The sequence below is a fragment of the Orbicella franksi genome, chromosome 10, assembly GCF_964199315.1.
Source record: "Orbicella franksi chromosome 10, jaOrbFran1.1, whole genome shotgun sequence".
NCBI classification, from domain to species: domain Eukaryota; kingdom Metazoa; phylum Cnidaria; class Anthozoa; order Scleractinia; family Merulinidae; genus Orbicella; species Orbicella franksi.
The window spans coordinates 30,602,354-30,622,817 of NC_138154.1; the positions used below are offsets into that span (position 1 = coordinate 30,602,354).

The window sequence follows — 20,464 nt, forward strand, 5'->3', positions numbered from 1 at the left end:
CCCAGTGTTTAAATAAGCCTGACTAATTTCGATTTTGAGTTGATATCTCAAAAGTATTTTTAATTTCAAACGAATTTAGTGAGACTAATTTAAATGCATACAAAATAACTTTTGTTCGGTAGCCATATGCCGAAAGGGTCTATAGTTTACAGTTGAACCAAATTGTAAAATTCAATTTAACACAGGGTTACATATGATAGTCAACTTTTTTATTTACAAAAGTAAGCACCCAACACACGCACAAAAATTTCTTTATTTTTTTACTCTCGTTTTCTTCTGATAGCTTTGCATGCTGTGGACGGCCGGATGTAACTAATTCGCCACCAGTCTCTTGGCATGGCTCTGCCAGCGACAACAACCTGGTAACGATGGTTACTAAGAAGCGTTTAAAAGCGGTGCCTGGAGACGGTCGGCTCATTGTAGCGGTGCTTGATACAAAGCTATTCAGACGTCCAACACCCTCCCTTGCAGTGAATTTACCAGCTAACATGAACGGTATCGTCCTCAGCACTATCATCCTTATTGCCCTACCATGCGGTAAGTACTGAGTCAATATTAATCGAATTGCTTTACATATTTTCTGGCTGTGATGTCTGGAAATGAAACTTGCCGTAATTAACTTATGCTCGAGTGATTTACGCCCATTTTTGAAAACCGATCAAGCCGAATATTCGCATTTGCCTTCACGATTTAACAGAGGAGAAATTGAAAGGGACTGGCAACACAAACTAATAAATCTTAGCTATTGGTTGTATAAGGAAACTTTCATTGTAAATTTGAGAAGCGACCACCCCCTTAGAATGCCGGTCACGTAGTTAATAGAAATGGTTGAGGCACATGATACTCATAAAGAATTAACCGCCTAATGAACAGAAAGAGTTTTAAATTACTTTGCGTTGAAATAAATCTCAAAATACAATCAAAACAAGATCCACAGTTTTTTTTTCAGGACTGCTTATATATTTAACTTCATCAGCCCTTACATGAACACTTTTAACACAAAGCCGTTATTTCTGGTCAAATATACATGGCTTGTTCTAATTAGTAAAGTAAGCAGAAATAACGTTAAATAACCTTGCGCCTAATACTGGAGATTTAACCTTTTAAGGACTTGGAAATTTTACTAGTTTAATCAAAATTTCTTGAGCAAAGCTTTCTAGGAGTAATTTTCACAAAGGACGCCAGGGGCCTTATGCTAATGAAAACTAGTTGTAGGTGCCTTTTTGAAATTACAAACCTTTCTTCGATCACTGCAATTATATTCCTTCCTTGTTGTTGTTCTTTGAAAATCGTTTGTTCGAAAACGGCGTCGCTTGAATATTTGTTTAACAGTGTAGAGACCGGAGTTGAATAGAAATTTGCAGAATAACCAGTAATCTCAAAAAATTGTAACCCAGGTGAAACAACAAAACATGCGGAATTCATCGACGCGGTTAATTACTTACAAACTTCATTTCATGTAACGATCTTCTTTGAATTTCTCAGAAATGAGTATAGCATGTAATTTTCTGTTTCACCTCGCAACTTTTAAAAGCCTGAGAGTACTTGCAAAGTTCTAAATTGGTTATTTTGGAGGAAAAGAGACAATTATACAATTCATTCAGATTCAGACCTGGGATCTAGGAGTTAAGCCATGGTTAAGCGGAATGTTTTATTTCCCGCCACTGTTTATACATTCCTGTGAGACAAAACAAGTTTGGAATGAGTGAAAAGAAAAAAAAGATTAGTTGTTTAAAGTAATTTCTTGATTTAGAGCTGGCGAGAAAACGGGCTAAAAATCATTGTAAACTTTTTTTGTCGAAAGCTTTATGAGCTAAGAGTGGTTTGATTTAGTCATCAAGAGCACTAGCGTGTTAGGACAAAAAAATGATTACGTTCCATCGCCCGCCAACAAAGCGAAAGCTTCAATCTCGGACTTACGCAGTAGGACAAATCTTTTTTTTTTTTTTGTTAATCGATGGTTGAAGCCTTCGTTGAAGAAAACCTTATGAAATAAAAGTTTCTTGGAATATCATCAAAGACCTCAACCGCATTTTTTTTAATACCTTGTTGACAATAGACTAATCACCAACAGGCATTTTTTTTCTTATGGGACAGTCTCTTGGGAAGAAGTGCATCCATGCAAATGAAGCTAATTAAATGAAAAGCGGAGCGCTTAGCACAAACCAAAAAATGTTCAAACAAAGACTTGCATTCAGGAACGGAAAACAAGCAAAGTGAATTTCAGAAGCACCGTATTGTGGTTGCGAAACACGGGCTCGCCGTGTAATAAACTCCACCCTCTTTCGATTGAGGCCAAGCAAGCACAATTTAATATAGCCTCTGCCAGGCGCTCAGTTGGTTGGGGCGCAGCGCGAAAAACAGCGCGCAAAAAATAAAAAAAGCGCGGAGAGAAGAAGAACCTTTTCTTTTAGGCGGAAGGACCTTTTGTTAAGTTTGCCCACAGGTGTTCTTTCGCTTCCTCTCGCCGCGCTTTTTTAATTTTATTTTGAACGCCTGGAAGAGGCTAAATTTAAAAGGGACGTAAAATAAGCTTGTATACAGAGTTTTTGAGAAACTGTTCATTTGAAAATTTGCACAGTATACGGATGTGGAAAGCAAGGGTAAGAAAAACCTCGCTGCAGAACCTTATGCTGAAAGCCTTATTTGTTTCTCAAGCCACATAACAGAATATTTTCTATTCTGTGGCTACTGCTCATTATGCAAATCGATCGAGATATGCTTTCATTGAATGTATGTTTTTCAGAACTCTAGTCATCTAAAAAGGACTAACGGTTGAGAAATGTTGTTATTAAGACCTCCCAAAACCCATTCGGTTTGCTCGGAAACAAGAAATTCGGTAAGAACTTTTTTTATGCAGCTTTAAACGCCAAGCTAAAAATATAACTCTGCCATATCGATGACCATATGTTGAATACTCTTAATTTAGTTTTGAAAAGATAGGTTTCTCAGCTATATCTTGTAGTTTTTAAGGCCCCCTACCTTATGAAACGTTTTATCTGTAGCGCTAGCTCTACTTGTAAATTACTGATAAGCGAAATCCATTGAATTTCAATGATTTACGAGAATGTTAGTAAACTTACAGAAAACTACTGCACTAAACCACTGGCATTAAGCGTTCATCTCTTCATCTATTTTGCTTCTTTATTAATCTTAATCATTCAGTTGCACATTTCACTGTTCACTTTAGTAGTTCGCACTGTACTCTGGACGAGATAGGAAACTGTTGTGCTGTAATTTTCAGATAAATAGATACGAAAAGACCAAGGCGGGCGGGATTAAACTTGAGGAACTTGTGACCGGAATATTACATAGCAAGAAGATGGGCCCTGTGACGGAGATTGTGTGTTTCTGATGTGATTAGTAATTTGTCCTGCCCATCTACGCAGTGTAACCAAGTTTAACTTTTTTTATTTTAGCACTTGGACTGCAGTGTTACAGCTGTAAGATGAATGGCCCCACATCCTTGTGCGACAAGGTGATCAACAGTTCCATGACGAATTGCACGGGACTTCTTGATGCCTGTGTTACTACCGCCATGACAATAAAAGCCAAACTTGGCGGCATCGTGAAGAATGTTTACACGATGGCATGCGCACAAAAGGTAGGTATAGAGCAAATGTACCAAACAGAAGCAAAGCACCAGTCGGTTCATTCGTCAACTGACATTCAGTCAGTCAGTCAGCCAGCCAGCCAGTCTGTCAGTCTGTCAGTCTGTCAGTCAGTCAGTCAGTCAGTCAGTCAGTCAGTCAGTCAGCCAGCCAGCCAGTCAGTCAGTCAGTCAGTCAGCCAGCCAGCCAGTCAGTCAGTCAGTCAGTCAGTCAGTCAGTCAGTAACTTTGTCTTTTTTCTCGCCTTCATCAATCAATCAATTAATCAATCGATTAATCAATCAATCAATCAACGGATTTTTAAGCTAACTCGGCTCATGTTTGAAAACTACATGTAAATAACTGTTCTCGTAATATATACTCTGTCTCTTTGCTGTCAGACCCTCTGCTCGAAAATTGAAACAGAAAACTGTGGTCCCGATGGCTTAAAGAAGTACATTAGCAAAATTCCTGGATTTGAAGTAACCAAATGCGGGGTGGCGTGTTGTCAGACCCCAATGTGCAACAAAATGGATCTGGTCAAACCCAAGGCTGTCGCCAAGCCCACCCCGAAGGCGCTGGCTGCTTACATAAGGGCATCTCTTTTGGTCAGCGGAATCTCTCTTGTATTGGCATTCGTCGTGTCAGCTTAAATAGAGTGCGCTATTTTCACTCCAGTTCGTATTTGACTCTTTTGACAATCTTCAGTTTTAATTGTTGTGTTTTTGTAATGTAAGCTGTCACGGCACCGTGCTTTTGGTTGCTTTAAGTTTTCAACCGATAAAAAAAAAACAGACCAAAATGATCTTTTTACTTGCGTTGTGAAACTTGTGTTTAGGCTCTTAGTTAACAATAAATGCATTAACAAAAAAACTCTCTGCCATTTCATTTCAGTTTAAATATGGGTGGGCCCTTCCTAACTTAAACTTCATCGAATCGTCAATACAACTTTAGCGTGATGTCAAATAAAAAATAATCTGAGGCTGGGTGTCAACTTTTTTTGCGTTTCCTGCCGAACTGCTCAAACTTTGAATAGACTTTCTAAAAGTCCTTTCCAAAAATATTTGATTCTATTGTTTGTCCCGCAGAAAGATGATAAAGCGAAGATTCGCTCGAGGGCGATGACTCTAAGCGAAGGTCAAATTGTCTTGCACAAGTCTAACTTTGAAGTAAAAGCAGTGTTAGAGAAAGAGCCCGAGCGCTTCCCGAGCCAATAAGTTAGTCAGGCCGTCACTATTCCTCATGGCTTTAAAAACAGTTGGCTTGCATTTCTGTTATTAGCAAAAAGGAAGTGTCAAGCGACAGTAAGTTTATTTTAGAGGGGTTACAGGAACAAATGTCACCTCCGCTAAGTCAGTGCAAGCACTAAACAATATTAAATGTTAATTAATGTATCTAGCTCGCATTCATCTCCCAATCAGAAGCATTCATTTGCCTTACATCCTCATTCACCTCATCAAGTCTCTGATCTGATATTGCCAGAGTTAATATCGCCATAATTGTTTGAAATTTTTACGGCTGTGTGGAAAAGCATCACCTACACTTCCGCCACGAGTACACGAGTGCGCATCACGTGTCACTTCACTCCTGCTCCTCAAGGGCTACCCTGGGAACGATACTAGATGAAGTTTTTGGCCTACTTTAATCCCAAGCTGCTTAATAGTCTCCTAAGGCCACGCCCGCCGGACTCTAGTTCGGGACTGGAAGTCCGCCAGGTTAGCCTTAATTCAAGTCATGACAAAATGTTAAAAACACATGAGAGAGGAAAGCGAGGCCTTCTATGCAGAAATATCGAATACCCTTCCACGAAATCTCTCTTCTGCACAGGAATATTGGCAATATTGTGATCGGGAAATTACATAAAAACTTGGATAAAGGAGTCATATTTTTTGTCCAGGAGAACGGTAGGCAGGTAGGGGCCAGTCATAGCGAGACTTAGACATCCCCAATAAACATACACAGCCAATTCATAACGGTCTTTCATTTATTTTGTGCAAGTACAATGGCGAGTGCCGGCAGCGTGCCGGAAGGAATACAATCAAGAGTCACCGTCCATCGTTCGCTGAACTTCGCTTGGGAGCTGTTTAAACAAGTTTTCTGGTATTTTCACGTAAAGCTGTGTTTTGCAGTCGTACATGGCACCGCGGCCTAGATATCCATACTCAATTTCTAGGTAAGTCCTAAGGTCGTTCATTCCATAGACTTCGACTCCTTCAAAATTGTAGGTTTTAAGGGGAGAAAAGATTGACTTAGGAAAAGCCTTTCTTCTGTAATCATAAGAGCCCGGAAAATTCCAGTTCACACAGTAACAATTAGAATCATCCGGGTGTTGACTCAGAGTAAAAACATCCAAATGGGCTAGATCTAGGTCGAAACTTTCATCGGCTTGGAATCCAAATTGCTTGAAAAGTTTTCTGCTGGCAAAAAATTTCAAACGCTTTCCACCAACCGCACCGCTGAATGGAATTTCCTTTCCGTCTGAATCAAACCAGCCTCGTTTATGGTGAGAACATTCATGCGACATTAGAACATCTCCTTCCTTGAACGCGCAAAATGAATCAATACCATGAACCGCGTTTGAGAAATCAGATTCCAGAATGGCAATGTCTATATCACCATCATGTTTGATCATTCTTCCCCCTTCGCGATAAACGGACAACGCCGTGCCACCATATATAAAGTAGTTTATGTTCATCTTCTTGAAGTATTCTGTCACAAGTTTTAACAAATGAACTCGTAGGGGTTTAAGACTTTGATTCTCTTGCAGTTTGGTTCGGAAGTTATCTGCGCGGCAGCTACCCCACATGTCAAAACTGAGACATCTCGTTGACTCCTCTTCTTGGAAAAGACTTTCGAGATCCAAACCATCCAGATCTTTACTGACCGACTCGTTCGAGCTGATCTGTTCAGATGTAGACATGCCTATTCTGAAATAAAACAAGAAAAAAGAGCTCTGAGAACACAAGACAAAAATGTTAAGAGTTGCAATCGAACAACTGAGATGCGAACTCAAAATAGAGCCCATGGATTTTTAACCATACCCAGATCATATCACAAAATTCAAGCATCATCATAGTTCTCATTTATGCGGTTCATTGGTATAATAAACTACTTTGATGTAGGAAGAAAGGAATAGCATGTCCATAATTTGATCGCAGTGTGAGGTTTTAGGTGCTCAGTAATGATGTAAATCAGGAAATCCATGGTCAACTGCTAAGTTAATGAGTTTTAAAATTGCTAAATGTGTCCCATAACACTGACGGGGCAGTCCTTTCATCCCATCAGCATCTCCAAACCTCCCATCAAGTACTATTCACCATTCCCATTTATGAAGACTTGTGCTTTGTGATCACATTTACTGAATACTACATGCATGTAGTTGGAAAGAAAAAAAACAAAGGCTGAGGGTTACTCTAGGATAATGAGATGAAAAGGTGATGGATTTCTTGGGGGGAGCTTATTAGGTTGAGCTGTACTCTAAGAGGGTGTGGCTTTGCTGATGTACATCAGATGGCTAGTAGTTTTGGTGTGTTAAATCACAACTTCACTGGCACCCCTATGCCTATTTTATCCATGTGTTTGCCCCTGGGAACAGATAGATATAGGAAACCACACAACCAATACTGGCCATCTGAATCATGTCAATAACGTTCAGTATATACTGGTGCCAAAAATGAAATCTACTGTTTGCTTATTTCAGTGTCCCCTATTAGTACAGAAGTGCTCAACACTTAGACATTTCAATTAAGCGATTTACTGTTTTTATGTTCTATGTTGCAATGACGTTTTGTAAAAATTAAAAAATCATGATGAATAAGCTGTTTTAGAGAGCTGGTCACTCGCACAACCGGATGTTTTGCGCCATGGTACATCAACAAATTAAAGTCTTTATTTGGCTAGGCATAGTCAATCATTTTGAAGAGAATTATGCTGATTTGTAAATCAATAAATTGGTGAAAGTTGTTAAATCTGATTCATTGATTAATATTAAATTAATATTGATCAATCAGTAGAGATCAATAACAAATCCATTTTATTGCCTTTTACTAAACTGGACCAATGGTATCTTGTATAGTTTACATTTTGTTTTATTTATATACTAGGTTAAGGTAAGGTGAGGTAAGGTCCACAGTTGAGCCTAGTGACCCATCAACCTGGTGTTTATCTCCAGTTTCCATAACATGTAGCCACCAGGAGTATTTCTTCTCTTCCCTGGATGGGACAAAAGTCCATTGCAGGGTTATCTCTCAGCAAAAATTCATCATTCCCCTTTATACACCTAGGTGGGGGGAGACACTGTGAGAGTAAAGTGTCTTGCCAAAAAACCAATCGCAATGACATCGACAAGGGATTAAACTTAGAACACTTGATTTGGGGTCCTGGCTCTGGTTGTTTAACAGGTGGATAACGTTATCCACTGAATAGCGTGGTTTAGTATAGTGTTATCCAGCCTTTGAACAACTGGTGCTAGTATGCTAATCATTAGGTCACCACACCCCTCACATGTATTTACTTATGAAAGAAAGTACTGATGCTGTGGAGTGGTAATAGTGGCAGGTGTTTGTTTTTATAACTATAGAAGATCATTTCATTATTATACATGATATTAAGTGCTAGAATTTTTGAATGCTCACTGTCCATTCGCTTTGGTCAGTATTAGAATATAGATGAGAAAAATGATGTAACCTATAGCGCATAACAAGGAAACTTTTGAAGAACTTGACAAATTGGTGTGACTTTCCCATTATACTGAAACTGTCAATTTTTGAAAAGCCAAAAAGCCATTTCCAAGTTAGCTTGTGCCTGTGATTCAAAACGGCTCCTCCAGTAAAACCTTTCATTTCGCAAAGATGAGTTTGATTTGCACAAAAATGAACCTATGGGCTGAAATCATTTTGAAATTAATGGTTTCACACAAAGACTCCTTTTGACAAGACCGTAAAGGTAACTCAGAAGTAAGGCCTATTGGCATATTTTGATGTGCAATTTTCGAGGAAATTGACTGCCTTAATTAAGTAACAAAAAGTGATCCAAGACTGTCACATACATGTACAATTTCTAAATCACTGGCAAAGTTTAGTATAAGAAACAAATTGACTACATTTTTTTGCACAGTCTTATAGACCACTGAGAGAAACAATGTCACAAAGTATCCAAACTACTGCATGCAATGAAACTGCATGCTGGTAGCCTGTGGTCCCATTTGATCATTATAAGGGTATAAGGGTCGCAATCATTATAAGGGTGCATCACATCATATTTTGTTGAAAAGAACAGTTTTTTGACGGACATTTTGTCACTGTGTTTACATTACTGTACAACTTTACACTTAAAGGGATACCTTTTGATTTTTTTTAACAACATTACTTCAGTCTTACTTAGAATCACTTTAATTAGTCATCAATACGGTCAAAACTTTGTGACACATTGGACTCATGGCAATTGCTTTAGCAATATATCTCAACAACACGTGTTCAGCGGTTGGTTTGTCCAGTTAGTAAATGTTTGCATTGCCAGTCATGAACCTTAGTGTGATTAGATAGTATCACCACTGTGTAAATAATTCACCCCTTAAGCCCTATCAATACCAAAACAGGTTGGTTCCTTTCACAAAACTGAGTATCTGTTAAATGCATGTTTCAATATATTGCAGAAGTTTTGGCCAATGAATTAACTTCTATGTACACGTATCATCTTCTCTGACTGTGTATAATATTTATTGATGCTAATGAGATGAAAATAATCTTGATCCTGACAAGTCTACATGTATAACAATTAAATCATATTAGCAAGTGGGTTTTGCTCATTCATTGCATAATAATGTGCAGTTCTTTGACCAAATATCCCCTAATTTACTGATCAAACCAAATTGAGCATTCCATTAATCAAACTCAATCAAACTCAGTCAAACCTAATTGAACACCAATCACTTGACTGGGTTCTATTAAGTTCAGTAATCTAATACAACTGAACTCTCACAAAAAATTTTGAGCATGCAATCACACTCAGTCGATCATTCAATTGCCTTCAATTGGTTTGGATTGAGTTCAACCCAGGTTCAATCAGCTTTGACTGCTTCAATTTGTCTCAGGCTATGTGCTGGGGAGAGGGCAGGGTGATTGTAAAACAACGGTCAAGTTTGGATTCACGGTCGGTTGAATTGCATTAATTGACGGGAAATAGGGGCATGGTACATGTAGTATGACTTGTGTAAAACAGGGACATTATACAAGTGTCACAAGCATCAGGTATATTTCCCAAAACAACGAATAAATCATCATCATTATCATCATCATCATTATCATCATCAACAGCAGCAGCAGAGTCCTAGCTCTCCTCTGGAAGAAAAGGGCCGTGTGAAAGGAAATTGCTTTTGTCAAATTTATTACTGTGAGAAAAGTTTGATCTCTAACAAAATCGCCAGCTGCATGGGCTACTTGGGTTATTGAAGACTCTATAGGCTGATAAAAACAAACTATTTTCTGTTGAACTTTACTTCTAGGAATTTTCCAATTTCAGTACCTACATCTTTCATGACTAGGTGTCACATGTACATAAGGCCTCGACTTTTCGATTTTACAGTCTGTCTATTCATTCATTTGTAAAATCAATGTATTTTCCTTGCCGAAAAGTTATTTCAATTAAGATATTTCTAGTTAATTATAAATTTGTAGCAGTTGACAGAGCGTTTAAATATCTGGTGGTATTTAGGGTGAATTTTAGATTTATTGATTGTGTTTCATTGAGTTCGATTGAGTTCGATTAGTTCGGAAATCGAACGCAATCGAACTCTCTCACAAAAGATTTTTGGTGCGATTGTGTTCAAATATCGAACTGATCGAACCTAACCATTCCATTAAATTCGATTTGGGTTTGATTAAGTTCGATAAGTAACATCGGGAATATCAAAGCGATCAAGCAACTGCAAGTCAAATCAAATCACACAAAGTCTATTATTGTTTCCTTATTCTACCATCGTTGACCACGTGCTGTCTAAAAACAAGGATACTTGCTTGAAAGTAATATTAAATTGTTCCGTATTGTTTCGCGTTTGTTTAATTCTACTGCTTACTTAAGCAAATAGTAACGAACCAAAACACCGTCCTACCTTTGAAAATGCGGGCATCCAAGCAGTGTTTAAGCGCGCAGATGGCTTGGTAAAATTAAAGTAGACAAGAACAGACCGCCATTTTGAAGATTAAGTCAACTGGCACATCACATGAACGCCCCAAGGGAAATGGTTTAGTGGGCGCGAACCATTCAACCAGAATTTCAGGATATTTTGGTCTAAAACTGACCAAAGTCTAAAATTCCGAAAAACCTAATCCACCTTTCAAGGTGGACCTCTTTTCTTGGACGGGTCCGATCGAAAATTCGTACCAGTGTCTTTTCTCAATCCCACTACGCTGTTCGATACTTTCGGCTGGGAACGCTGGAATGTCAGGGCGATGGAACGCTGAAACACCGGAACGCCGGAATACTTAAAGCCGGAAAACAAAATTACTAAAACCCGGAACTCATAAAAAATTCTAAACGCAGGATTAATAAAACCGGGATACAAAATTACTAAAACCAGGAACACATACGAAACTCTAACGCCGGATTTCTTAACTCTACAACTCTCTTCCAGGAGTAATAAAACACATGCTTCAAGCAGGAGAAATTGTTTACGTGTGACAATGTTTTCCCGCAAAAAAAAAATGGTAATTATGTATCAACTGCAGTCAGGTGTGCTTTCATCGAGAGATATAGGGCGCTTCTACAAGGTGAGTTTTTTTCTCTTTTAGCTCGTTTCTTTTCGTTTAAGATGTACAAAGCGTTATAGATCAGCTAATAAATAATTGTTTTATTACCGAAAGCAACTTCCGAAAAGTAACGACCCCCAGAAAGTAGCGACTCCGGGTCGGTACAAAACGTGGACACCTCAATCTGGACCCCCTACTGGACCTCCTTTTGGACCCCATCTGGACCCCATCTGGACTCCTTCTGGACCCCTTCTGGACCCCTTCTGGACCCCTTCTGGACCCCTTCTGGACCCCCCTTTGGACCCCCTTCTGGACCCCCTATTTTTCCTTCCGGAAGACACGGGCTCTATTTAATCAGTGAACACAATGTGAAGAAATGATGAATTCACGCAGCATTGTGAATAATATGATGGCTGCAGCCGCAGTTAACTGAGTCAGATTTTTAGAAACGTGGTTAAAATTCCCAAATAACTTAACTCGGTTAAAGGTTGGTTATGACGAAACAACGGGGTTATATTTTACGAGTGGCCGCAATGGAATAGGTTATGAAGTGGGTGAACTCAATTGACGTCGTGACGTGGATAAATCAACAAAACGACAGGCTTTGACAACGACAGTCTTTTATTTTCTTGATTCTTTTCCTCTGTTTTGGTGTCCTTCAGTTTCTTTACATTCACAGCTAAGGCAGTCTCTCTTCCTTCTCATGCGCACCATACACGAATTTCCAAGACAGTTCTTTCGAACATGATGTTGATTTCGTGTGGACGTCAGAGTGTTCTCCACTGCCGTCGAATGAATGGTCCTCGACTGGAATCCTACAAGGCATGACTTTTATACCTGGGCTTTTATAGAGAGGACCTCCGAATGAACTTCGAGTCCTTTCAATAAGAACTTTTCGTATTCTTTCAATTATGACAAAAAGAAACGCTCGCTTCGGAGAATCTTTATCGATAGAGAAGCGTGAATTATGGCATCTAGAAACTGTGTGAAACGCTCTCGGTCAACAGCTGTTATGTTTGGAAAATGCACTTCTCTTAAAATTGTTCACGAATTCATTCATTCATCTGCATTTCTTACCATTTTAACGAACTGCCGCTTGCCTTTGACGTACTGTTGTGTTCTTTGCGGAGGTCGATTAAAATTTCTCCTTCTAAGGTGAACGAGCACTTCCTGTTCAGGCCATGGTTCAAGTGTGAAGGTTCCTTGCAAACTTGACTGATATGGTATAGCCGACACATATTAGGAAAAAACTAGAAATCCACTTTAGTAATACAACTGTTTCGAACTGTTACCACTCGCCATGTTCAGTACAAGATTATGCACTTGTTTGTGCCACAGTGAACAGCATTCCACTTACAGACCGTGATGACTGACACATTTCACGAAAAAGCTAATGCACAGCATTGATAAGAGACCACAAACCTGGGTTACACCACGTAGAAGGGTAGTTTAAAATTAACCTAACTCGGTTAGAGCGGTTTTCAATTGAGTGTCGTAATTGATTAATTAGAAATAACCCGGTTAACTCTCATAGTGCGGCCGCAGCCATTATATTATTCTAGACACAACGCTGTGTGAATTCATTAATTTCTTCACATCTTGCTCACTGATTAAGTTGACTTCATCGTGTTATTTTCTAAGTTTAATTATTTAAATCAGGAGCCCGTATTTTCTGGAAGAAAAAATAGGGGGTCCAGAGGGGGGTCCAGAAGGGGGTCCAGAAGGGGGTCCAGAAGGGGGTCCAGTAGGGGGTCCAGATCGAGGGGTCCACGTTTTTTACCGACCCGCGACTCCCCGAAAGTAACGCAAAAAAAAAAAAATTGTGGCCGCTGATAAATCTCAAAAGTAGCGACCTCCCAAAAGTAGCGAGCCCTCAGAAAGAAGCGAGCACATTCCGGGTTTCAGTTCAAGCCAATACATGGAGGAAAACACTTATCAGTGCAACTTTTGAGGATTGTTAACAGCGACTTTATCTGGCTTTGTCGGTGTTACTCGTCCATGCATGTGCAGCTACAACAGGTATCAGAATAGCTGCTTGGCAAGGTAAGTGCATGTTTTGGCTCTTTAAAAACGGTTTATTCCTAACAGATTTTGTAATATTTCTTTTGTCATTCGAAAGTGGTGTTTGAACTCAACCGGCATATATCTGGAAACGGTCCGCTCAAAATAACTCGTTATATGGGTTAAATTTCTACGCATGAAATAGCCCGCTCCGTATCGCCAAGAGACCATGATATGATAAAACTCAGCCCGGAAATTTTGGTTCAATGGATCGGGCACGCCTAGTCTCCTCCGCAGCCGTTTTTGGGATCCCAAAAAACCGCTGCTGAGGAGACTGACTCAAGGCTGACTCGTATTCTTCGTTTGCACTGTCACGCAATAAAAAAATAATTCGGAAACCTTTCGATGGATAAAGTCAAGAAACTGTGATGTTATAGAAGATAAATAAAGGAGACACTTCTCCAAGTTTTAGGTGTGTGCGTTTTCCAAAACTTCGTTGAAAGAGTTTGCACAAATTTACAGAGCCCAGTATGAAGCCGCCATGTTGTGGTACCTCCGTTGTACACCAACATGGCGCCCGGAAATAGTGTAAACATCTGGAACTCACTTTAGCTATCTAGGCGACTGACTATCGGTACCGAACAAACAAGCATTTACATGAGCACCGAAAATGTTTTTCTAATACAGTGTAGTTAACTTCTAAAAAGGCTAGAAAACACGAGATTATTTATTTATATTTTTCAACAGACGCGTTCGTAGCTTTAAGTCACGCACCGCCATAACTCTGAAATTCAAAATGCGCACATTTCCAGACGAAACACGCTATTGAGCTGGAAAGCTGTCAAAAGATATAAATCTAGCACCCTTTATGCCTGGGGAGGATAAAAACTTTGGTGTCTCTTTAGTTTTTGGATTTTAGAACATGATGACGTCATGTGCAAACGATGAATTACTGACTCGTCCATAGTCGCCTGTATACAGCGCGCGGCACGACACCAAGCTGAGATGGTTACGCCCTTCCCATGATCCTCTCGCACTGTGCCGCGTGCTGTTCCAGGCGTTCACTTTGCAATGGGGGAGCATGCGCGAGGAACGGCTGGAAAAACCAGGGGGTTTCTCCTCCGCAGAGGCTGGAACGCTCGTTATAGAAATTCGCTGTGCAGGACCTAACTTTACGCCTGCACTCACGTCATCCAGTTGCTATTTCTAAACAAAAATTAAGAAGGAGATAACAATTATCCAAGAGAATATGCTTTTGAATTATGTATTTTATTTAAAAAAAAAAAACACATAATAAAATAATAACCTTTATTTACCCTCGGTTGTGGGAGGCGCGATGGCCTCATGGTTAGGGCGCTCGACTCCGGAGTGAGCGGTCTGGGTTCGAGCCCGGGCCGGGGACATTGTGTTGTGTTCTTGGGCAAGACACTTGACTCTTACAGTGCCTCTCTCCACCCAGGTGTATAAATGGGTACCGGCGAATGTAATGCTGGGGGGTAGCCCTGCGATGGACTAACATCTTGTCCAGGGGGAAGTAGAAATGCTCGTAGTCGCTTCATGCTACTGAAACCGGGATAAGCTCCGGCCTGATGAGCCACTTGGCTCATATGCAGACTTTACCTACCTTATTTTGTCATTTACCCTCGGCATTGTTTATTTCCAATTGCCATCAAGATCTAAATTCAATTTACAGAGTCATTTCATTAGAAAGTAGGCAGTTTAGGAGAACAAGGAAAATTAACAATTAGGAGGTAATAAGTAGTAATTATTACTTCTTTCACTACTACCTCTACGATTATAATTATTATTACTATTTTGTTAATATTTATTGGGGTTGAATATTCAACTGGGACATCGTCCTGTTTTCTGCTCCAGTTGCTGATGCTATTTTCCTTTCTTTCTTTTTATTGTACATGCAGCAAAATGCAAATTCAATAAAGTTAAAGTTAAAGTAAGGGAATCAAATCTGTTCTCCACGCAAACAGCGGGAATAAACATGGTAAGCCAACACATATTTATATTAAACTCGACTTTTCTAATGGTAAGCAACATACATTTTCAAAAGTGACTGTTGTAATTTTTTGACTACTGTTTATATCGTTACTGTTAGCGTTCTGGTTAGGAGCCTTGAACCTAGACTGAGACTGGAAACGGTCTGTCCTGAGAAGCTGCGGTTAATAAAGAGCTCTAGGATTCAACCCCCAAGAAAGGTTACTCTGACTTTACATATTCCACTGAGTCGCTGCCTGTGCTGCAGCATCGTCAAATGGCATCCAATGCCTGTCCGAAAACTAACTAAAACAAGTCTTAAAAATCCCACATCAAAATATAGGGTTGCTTGAGCTTGTGAAACGAAAATTCAAGTTTTCGCTGGCTTGTAGAATAGAAAGGAAACCTATGATTGTTAAATACGGTTAAACACTAGTAAAGAAATGCGTTTGGAGTACACGAGGACGGCTTAACGATTTTTACTTTTCCGTTAATACCAAATCGAAAGGAATTCCAGTGCAACACGCTTCCCTTCCCATTTAAGCACCTTTTCGACATCTGTAAAACCTCGATGGCGGACACAATTTCGTTCCAAATGTTGAAATTTCCCAGCTCACCAATGAATGGCCGTGGCTCAAAGGTTTTATCTGTGATTTGCTCTTGACCAAGGACCAAACTTCCTCCTGAGGGAATGATGTGACCAGCTTTAAAACTGTTGCCATTGCTGATCGCGACGCCATCTTTGAAGAACGCCCACGATCCGTCTGCGTTATCCCACGTAGTACAGATGTGGTGCCAGTCGCCATCATTTATTGTCACAGAGATCGCTCTGTTGAGAGAAAATGCAAGTCGGCAACAACGTTTACTGGGAGAAACAGCAAGATCTTTAGCTGTGCTAAAGTTTTGGTGGTACGCATTTATACTGGTAAAGTGGAGAGAGATACTAACAGAGTTAAGTGTCTTGCCTAGGTACGTATTAAACTGACCCGACCAACTATGGAAGTCCAAGTCGTCGTTTTTTCGCATGTTCTTCGCATGCGTTTCTTCGCATGTACCGGCAAGAAATCAGAGAAATTAAAACAAAAGGCAGCTTAAGCCAGGACGAGAGTTTGAATTTCGGCTAATTGAAACAAATGGCAGGAATGTAATTAAACAAAGGACAGCGTAAAAAAGAACAGGGGTTTCAATTTCGGCTAGGTTTTGCTGAATAAAGAACATGTCAGCTGACGTCTAATAAACGTTGTATGGAAAGCCACATATATGCACTAGGACTTCTACATCCTTGCGGCACACCCCCAGCAAACATTCCTTGAGATACTTCACTAACGCTTGAGAAAGAGCTCTGCAGATAGAGGCTCAGGGACACGCAAGGGATCTGTTCATTGGAAAATCTGTCCCCCAGTCAATTTTCGCCAAAGCAACTTGTGACCACTTACTTGGATTCTGTCCCCACTGTGAACTCCACTTGCTTCGTGTCCATCAGAATCATCATCAACTCTTTGGTTCCTTTAGTTCCTAAGTAACTGAAGATGGTCATGTGATGACCGCGGGAAGGTTTCATCCAGAAGCAAACGCTAAGCTGTGGTAGATGAGCCATCCCACGTTTCCGCACGAAATTACCATCAGCTCCCTCGGCAGGGAACAATAAACTGAAATCTTAATTACAAAAAAAAAAAAAAACCTTCATTATAGAAACAATTTGACTGTGCTAATGATTCACAGGCCACATTCACATTCAATACGGCCACTTGGGCAACTAGCGCCAGCTGATTCCCCTGAAATGAATAAAGAGATGTTACACAAAACTGGACATGAGTTTCAATCGAGTTTTGTTTAGTTTATATATTCGTTTCTTTCAGTTTAAGCGGCATGTCTGTGAACTAGCTAGATGTAGCTAAGCGCATTGACCACTATAGCACAGCAACAATTGGACAACAACATTTCAAAATCGCGTACAACCATGATTGGTCGTGAAAAATTTCCTCAAGAAACGACTATTCGCAAATTACATCAATCGCTCTGAATCGTACCTTTTTTTCCAATCCGAGTATTTGATAACGACTCGCAAATTTCACGGCCCTGAAAAATTACGGCATGTAAGTAGTTTTACGGCTTTTTTTTATCTAAAAACTTAGATGACTTTTTTCTCCTTGCTCACTCACTCACTCACTCACTCACTCACTTACTCAATGATAAAAGTATATATCTCACTTGTGATTCTTGGCAGCAAACGGATTAAATATCAACTTTATGTCCCCGATTATGTCACCATGTATTATTTTTTCGTTTTACAAGAATCATCCTGAAAATGACCCTCATAAACGGTGCAAAGAAACCCTGTACCTTTTTAAAAATAGAAGATGAATCAGAAGAGTCCCAAAAATTATCTGAAGGAAATGTGTATGAAAGATTCCTGAAGAGTGCCAGGAAAGATCTCGAGATTTTTCAACTATATATACTACCAAAATTAATCTGATATCACTAAACTGAATGAAAGGAAAGTTCAAATGACATTGATATGTTCCCGTGTATACAAAATCTTTTATTTGTTCTCGTTTAAATTCAGTTCTTTCACACCGACAAGAAAGGAAACCTTTATAATTGTATTTACAGTAGCTCACAAAGTTAAAACGTGTACGAGATAAGAATATCAATTCATCTCACCCTTGGTGAAGCCAGTTGCTGAAATACTGCTCCATCTAAGAACATCAGGTGGCCTTTTATGTCACATAAGTCTTCCAGCCCGCAATCGATCATTTCACAAACACCAAGACTATGAGTGGAGTGAATAAAGTTGTACGAGATACAATGGGGATCATCTTGGCAAACTTGAATGCAGTTTAACCAGTCATAGTCTTGTAAAGAGCGATAAACATGACTCACTAACATACGGCTGGGGAGAGTTATTGGATGAAAGGTAAAAGTCCAATTCACCAGAGAGAAAAGAGATAACATATTTAACATTTTAGCGGGGCTAAAATCTAAATCCATCTGTAATGTTTTCCGATACGGTCACTTTACATGTGAAGCGTCATGAATGACGATTTTTTTTTTATTAGAGTCGTTGGTTTTTGTAAAGCTGCTTAAATATAGGATGTCCCGATTGACTCTACACGTCAGAAGGTTTTTGTTACGGGCCATTATGGTGCATTAGTTTGGCATCGTCATCGAGAAATGTGGAAAAAGGGTTTTAACAGCGACATCTGTGTCAACTTTCATTTATTTAATTAGTTGCCAAAACATACAAATAAAAACAATGCAAGGAAAAGAGGAAAGGCTAGAAGAGAGGAAACCTTACTTTCTCCTCTCTTCCATCGGCAAAGAAAAATTATAAAGTGGCATTATATGGTACACCCTAATGCAAAAAACAACATCATTCACAAATCCTTCGCTAACTATGTAATGTATTACAGATTGGAACATTGGTTATTCCCAAATGAACTGAATCGCGCTTTAATTAAACTGCACTGGTGACACTCATGTTTCCAGGCTCTCGCTTTCAAAATGTAAGTATGGGACAATAGGGTGGCGACGTGATACATTCATACGGTATGTACTAGCCTCTAAGAAGCGGTACTCAGTTAGTAAACTGCTCTTTAACTTTGCAAATAAGGTTCGGTTTTGGTAAATTGTGGGCGCGCTTTTGAATTTCTTTTACAAAGGTAAGCGCTTGCGCACCAAAACGTTGGGCATCCCTCGGATACTCACGATGCTGTGGATTGTTAACAGTCACAGGAACAAACATTAGTCCTTGGCCTCGGAATTTCAGCTCCACAGAACACATGACATGCAACTGAGAAGCCCACCAACTGTCCTTGTCATATTGTGTGGGGTAAGGTAAAATGTGTTTGATGGCTTTATAGTGAAATGCATTAAACATAATAATAATAATAATAAAATATTTATAGAGCGCCAATATCCTAAAAGTTCAAAAGCGCTTTACAGTTAGAAATATTAAAAACACTTAAGACAAATAAAGTAAAAATAAAAAAATGTCGCTAAAAAGTTATAAAAATGCTTTCTTAAAAAGGAACGTTTTTAGTTTATGTTTAAAAAGGGACACTGAGGAGCTGTTCTTGATGTCAGACGGAAGAGTGTTCCAAAGTGTAGGAGCTGCTACAGAGAAAGATCTTGCGCCATATGTTTTCAAATTGAAGTGCGGAATGGAAAGAAGTTCTTTAGAAGATGAACGTAGCTGACGAGACGGAGTGTAAGGAGTGAGAAGATCACGAACGTATGAAGGTGCCAGATCGTTTAGGGCCTTGTACGTGATGAGTAGAATTTTAAAGATGATACGATAGTTAACAGGAAGCCAGTGGAGATTAAACAAAATAGGTGTGATGTGTTCGTGTTTTTTAGAGAGGGTGATGAGACGAGCAGCGGCATTCTGGACGTGCTGTAACTTTTTTAAAAGACAGTTTGGTAAGCCATAGGGTAGAGAATTACAGTTATCCAATTTTGAAGAAACAAACGCATGAACAAGTATTTCAGTGGTGGTCGATGACAGGTACTTCCTTATATTGCTGATATTACGGAGATGATAAAAAGATGATTTGCAAATACTTGCAATATGTTCATTAAAACGAAAATGATGGTCAAAAATGACACCGATGTTTCTTGCTTTCTGTGACGAGCAGATGGTTTCATCGACGACAGAGATTTCTTGAAGGGTTGGTCTCGGTAGATGTTTTGCGGAGATCACTAGAAGTTCAGTCTTATCCTTGTTAAGTTTAAGACGATTAATCAACATCCAGTGATCAATCTCACGTACACAGCGCTCGATGTTGGACACAGCTAAATCCTTATCACTGGGTATAGTTGGCTGAAAGGACAGATAAAGTTGTGAATCGTCAGCATAAAAATGATAACTCAAGTTGAATTTTTTTACAATGTCTGAAAGGGGTGAAGTGTAAAGAACGTACAAAATGGGTCCCAACACTGATCCTTGTGGAACACCACATTGAAGAGCATGATCTGAGGAAGCTGCACCATCAACAGAGACATACTGCATGCGATTGGACAGATAAGATTTAAACCATAGTAACGGCTTGCCAGTAACTCCAAAGCGCTGTTGTAGACGGAAGAGGAGAATATCATGGTCAACAGTATCGAAAGCAGCAGAGAGGTCCAAAAGTAATAA

General features: G+C 39.5%; 3 protein-coding genes across 3 annotated transcripts; 1 reads left to right on the forward strand and 2 right to left on the reverse strand.

Moving 5' to 3' along the window:
• Positions 1-368: 368 nt before the first annotated feature.
• On the forward strand, positions 369-4,242 carry LOC145501830 (uncharacterized). The gene is made up of 4 exons (XM_081481217.1): positions 369-537; positions 2,582-2,603; positions 3,400-3,604; positions 3,991-4,242. The coding sequence occupies exons 1-4, from the start codon at positions 369-371 to the stop codon at positions 4,240-4,242; spliced, it is 648 nt and encodes a 215-aa protein (XP_081337343.1).
• Positions 4,243-4,836: 594 nt separating this feature from the next.
• On the reverse strand, positions 4,837-12,170 carry LOC145500237 (uncharacterized). Its single transcript, XM_081479752.1, has 2 exons — positions 10,698-12,170; positions 4,837-6,516 (listed from the first exon to the last, which is right to left on the reverse strand). Exon 2 carries the CDS (start codon positions 6,507-6,509, stop codon positions 5,628-5,630), a length of 882 nt encoding a protein of 293 aa, XP_081335878.1. The 5' UTR covers positions 6,510-6,516; positions 10,698-12,170; the 3' UTR covers positions 4,837-5,627.
• A 1,047-nt stretch (positions 12,171-13,217) lies between these two features.
• Positions 13,218-19,169, reverse strand: LOC145500547 (neuronal pentraxin-1-like). Its single transcript, XM_081480068.1, has 4 exons — positions 17,989-19,169; positions 17,355-17,403; positions 16,761-16,980; positions 13,218-16,153 (listed from the first exon to the last, which is right to left on the reverse strand). Exons 1-4 carry the CDS (start codon positions 18,313-18,315, stop codon positions 15,757-15,759), a joined length of 993 nt encoding a protein of 330 aa, XP_081336194.1. The 5' UTR covers positions 18,316-19,169; the 3' UTR covers positions 13,218-15,756.
• Positions 19,170-20,464: the final 1,295 nt, after the last annotated feature.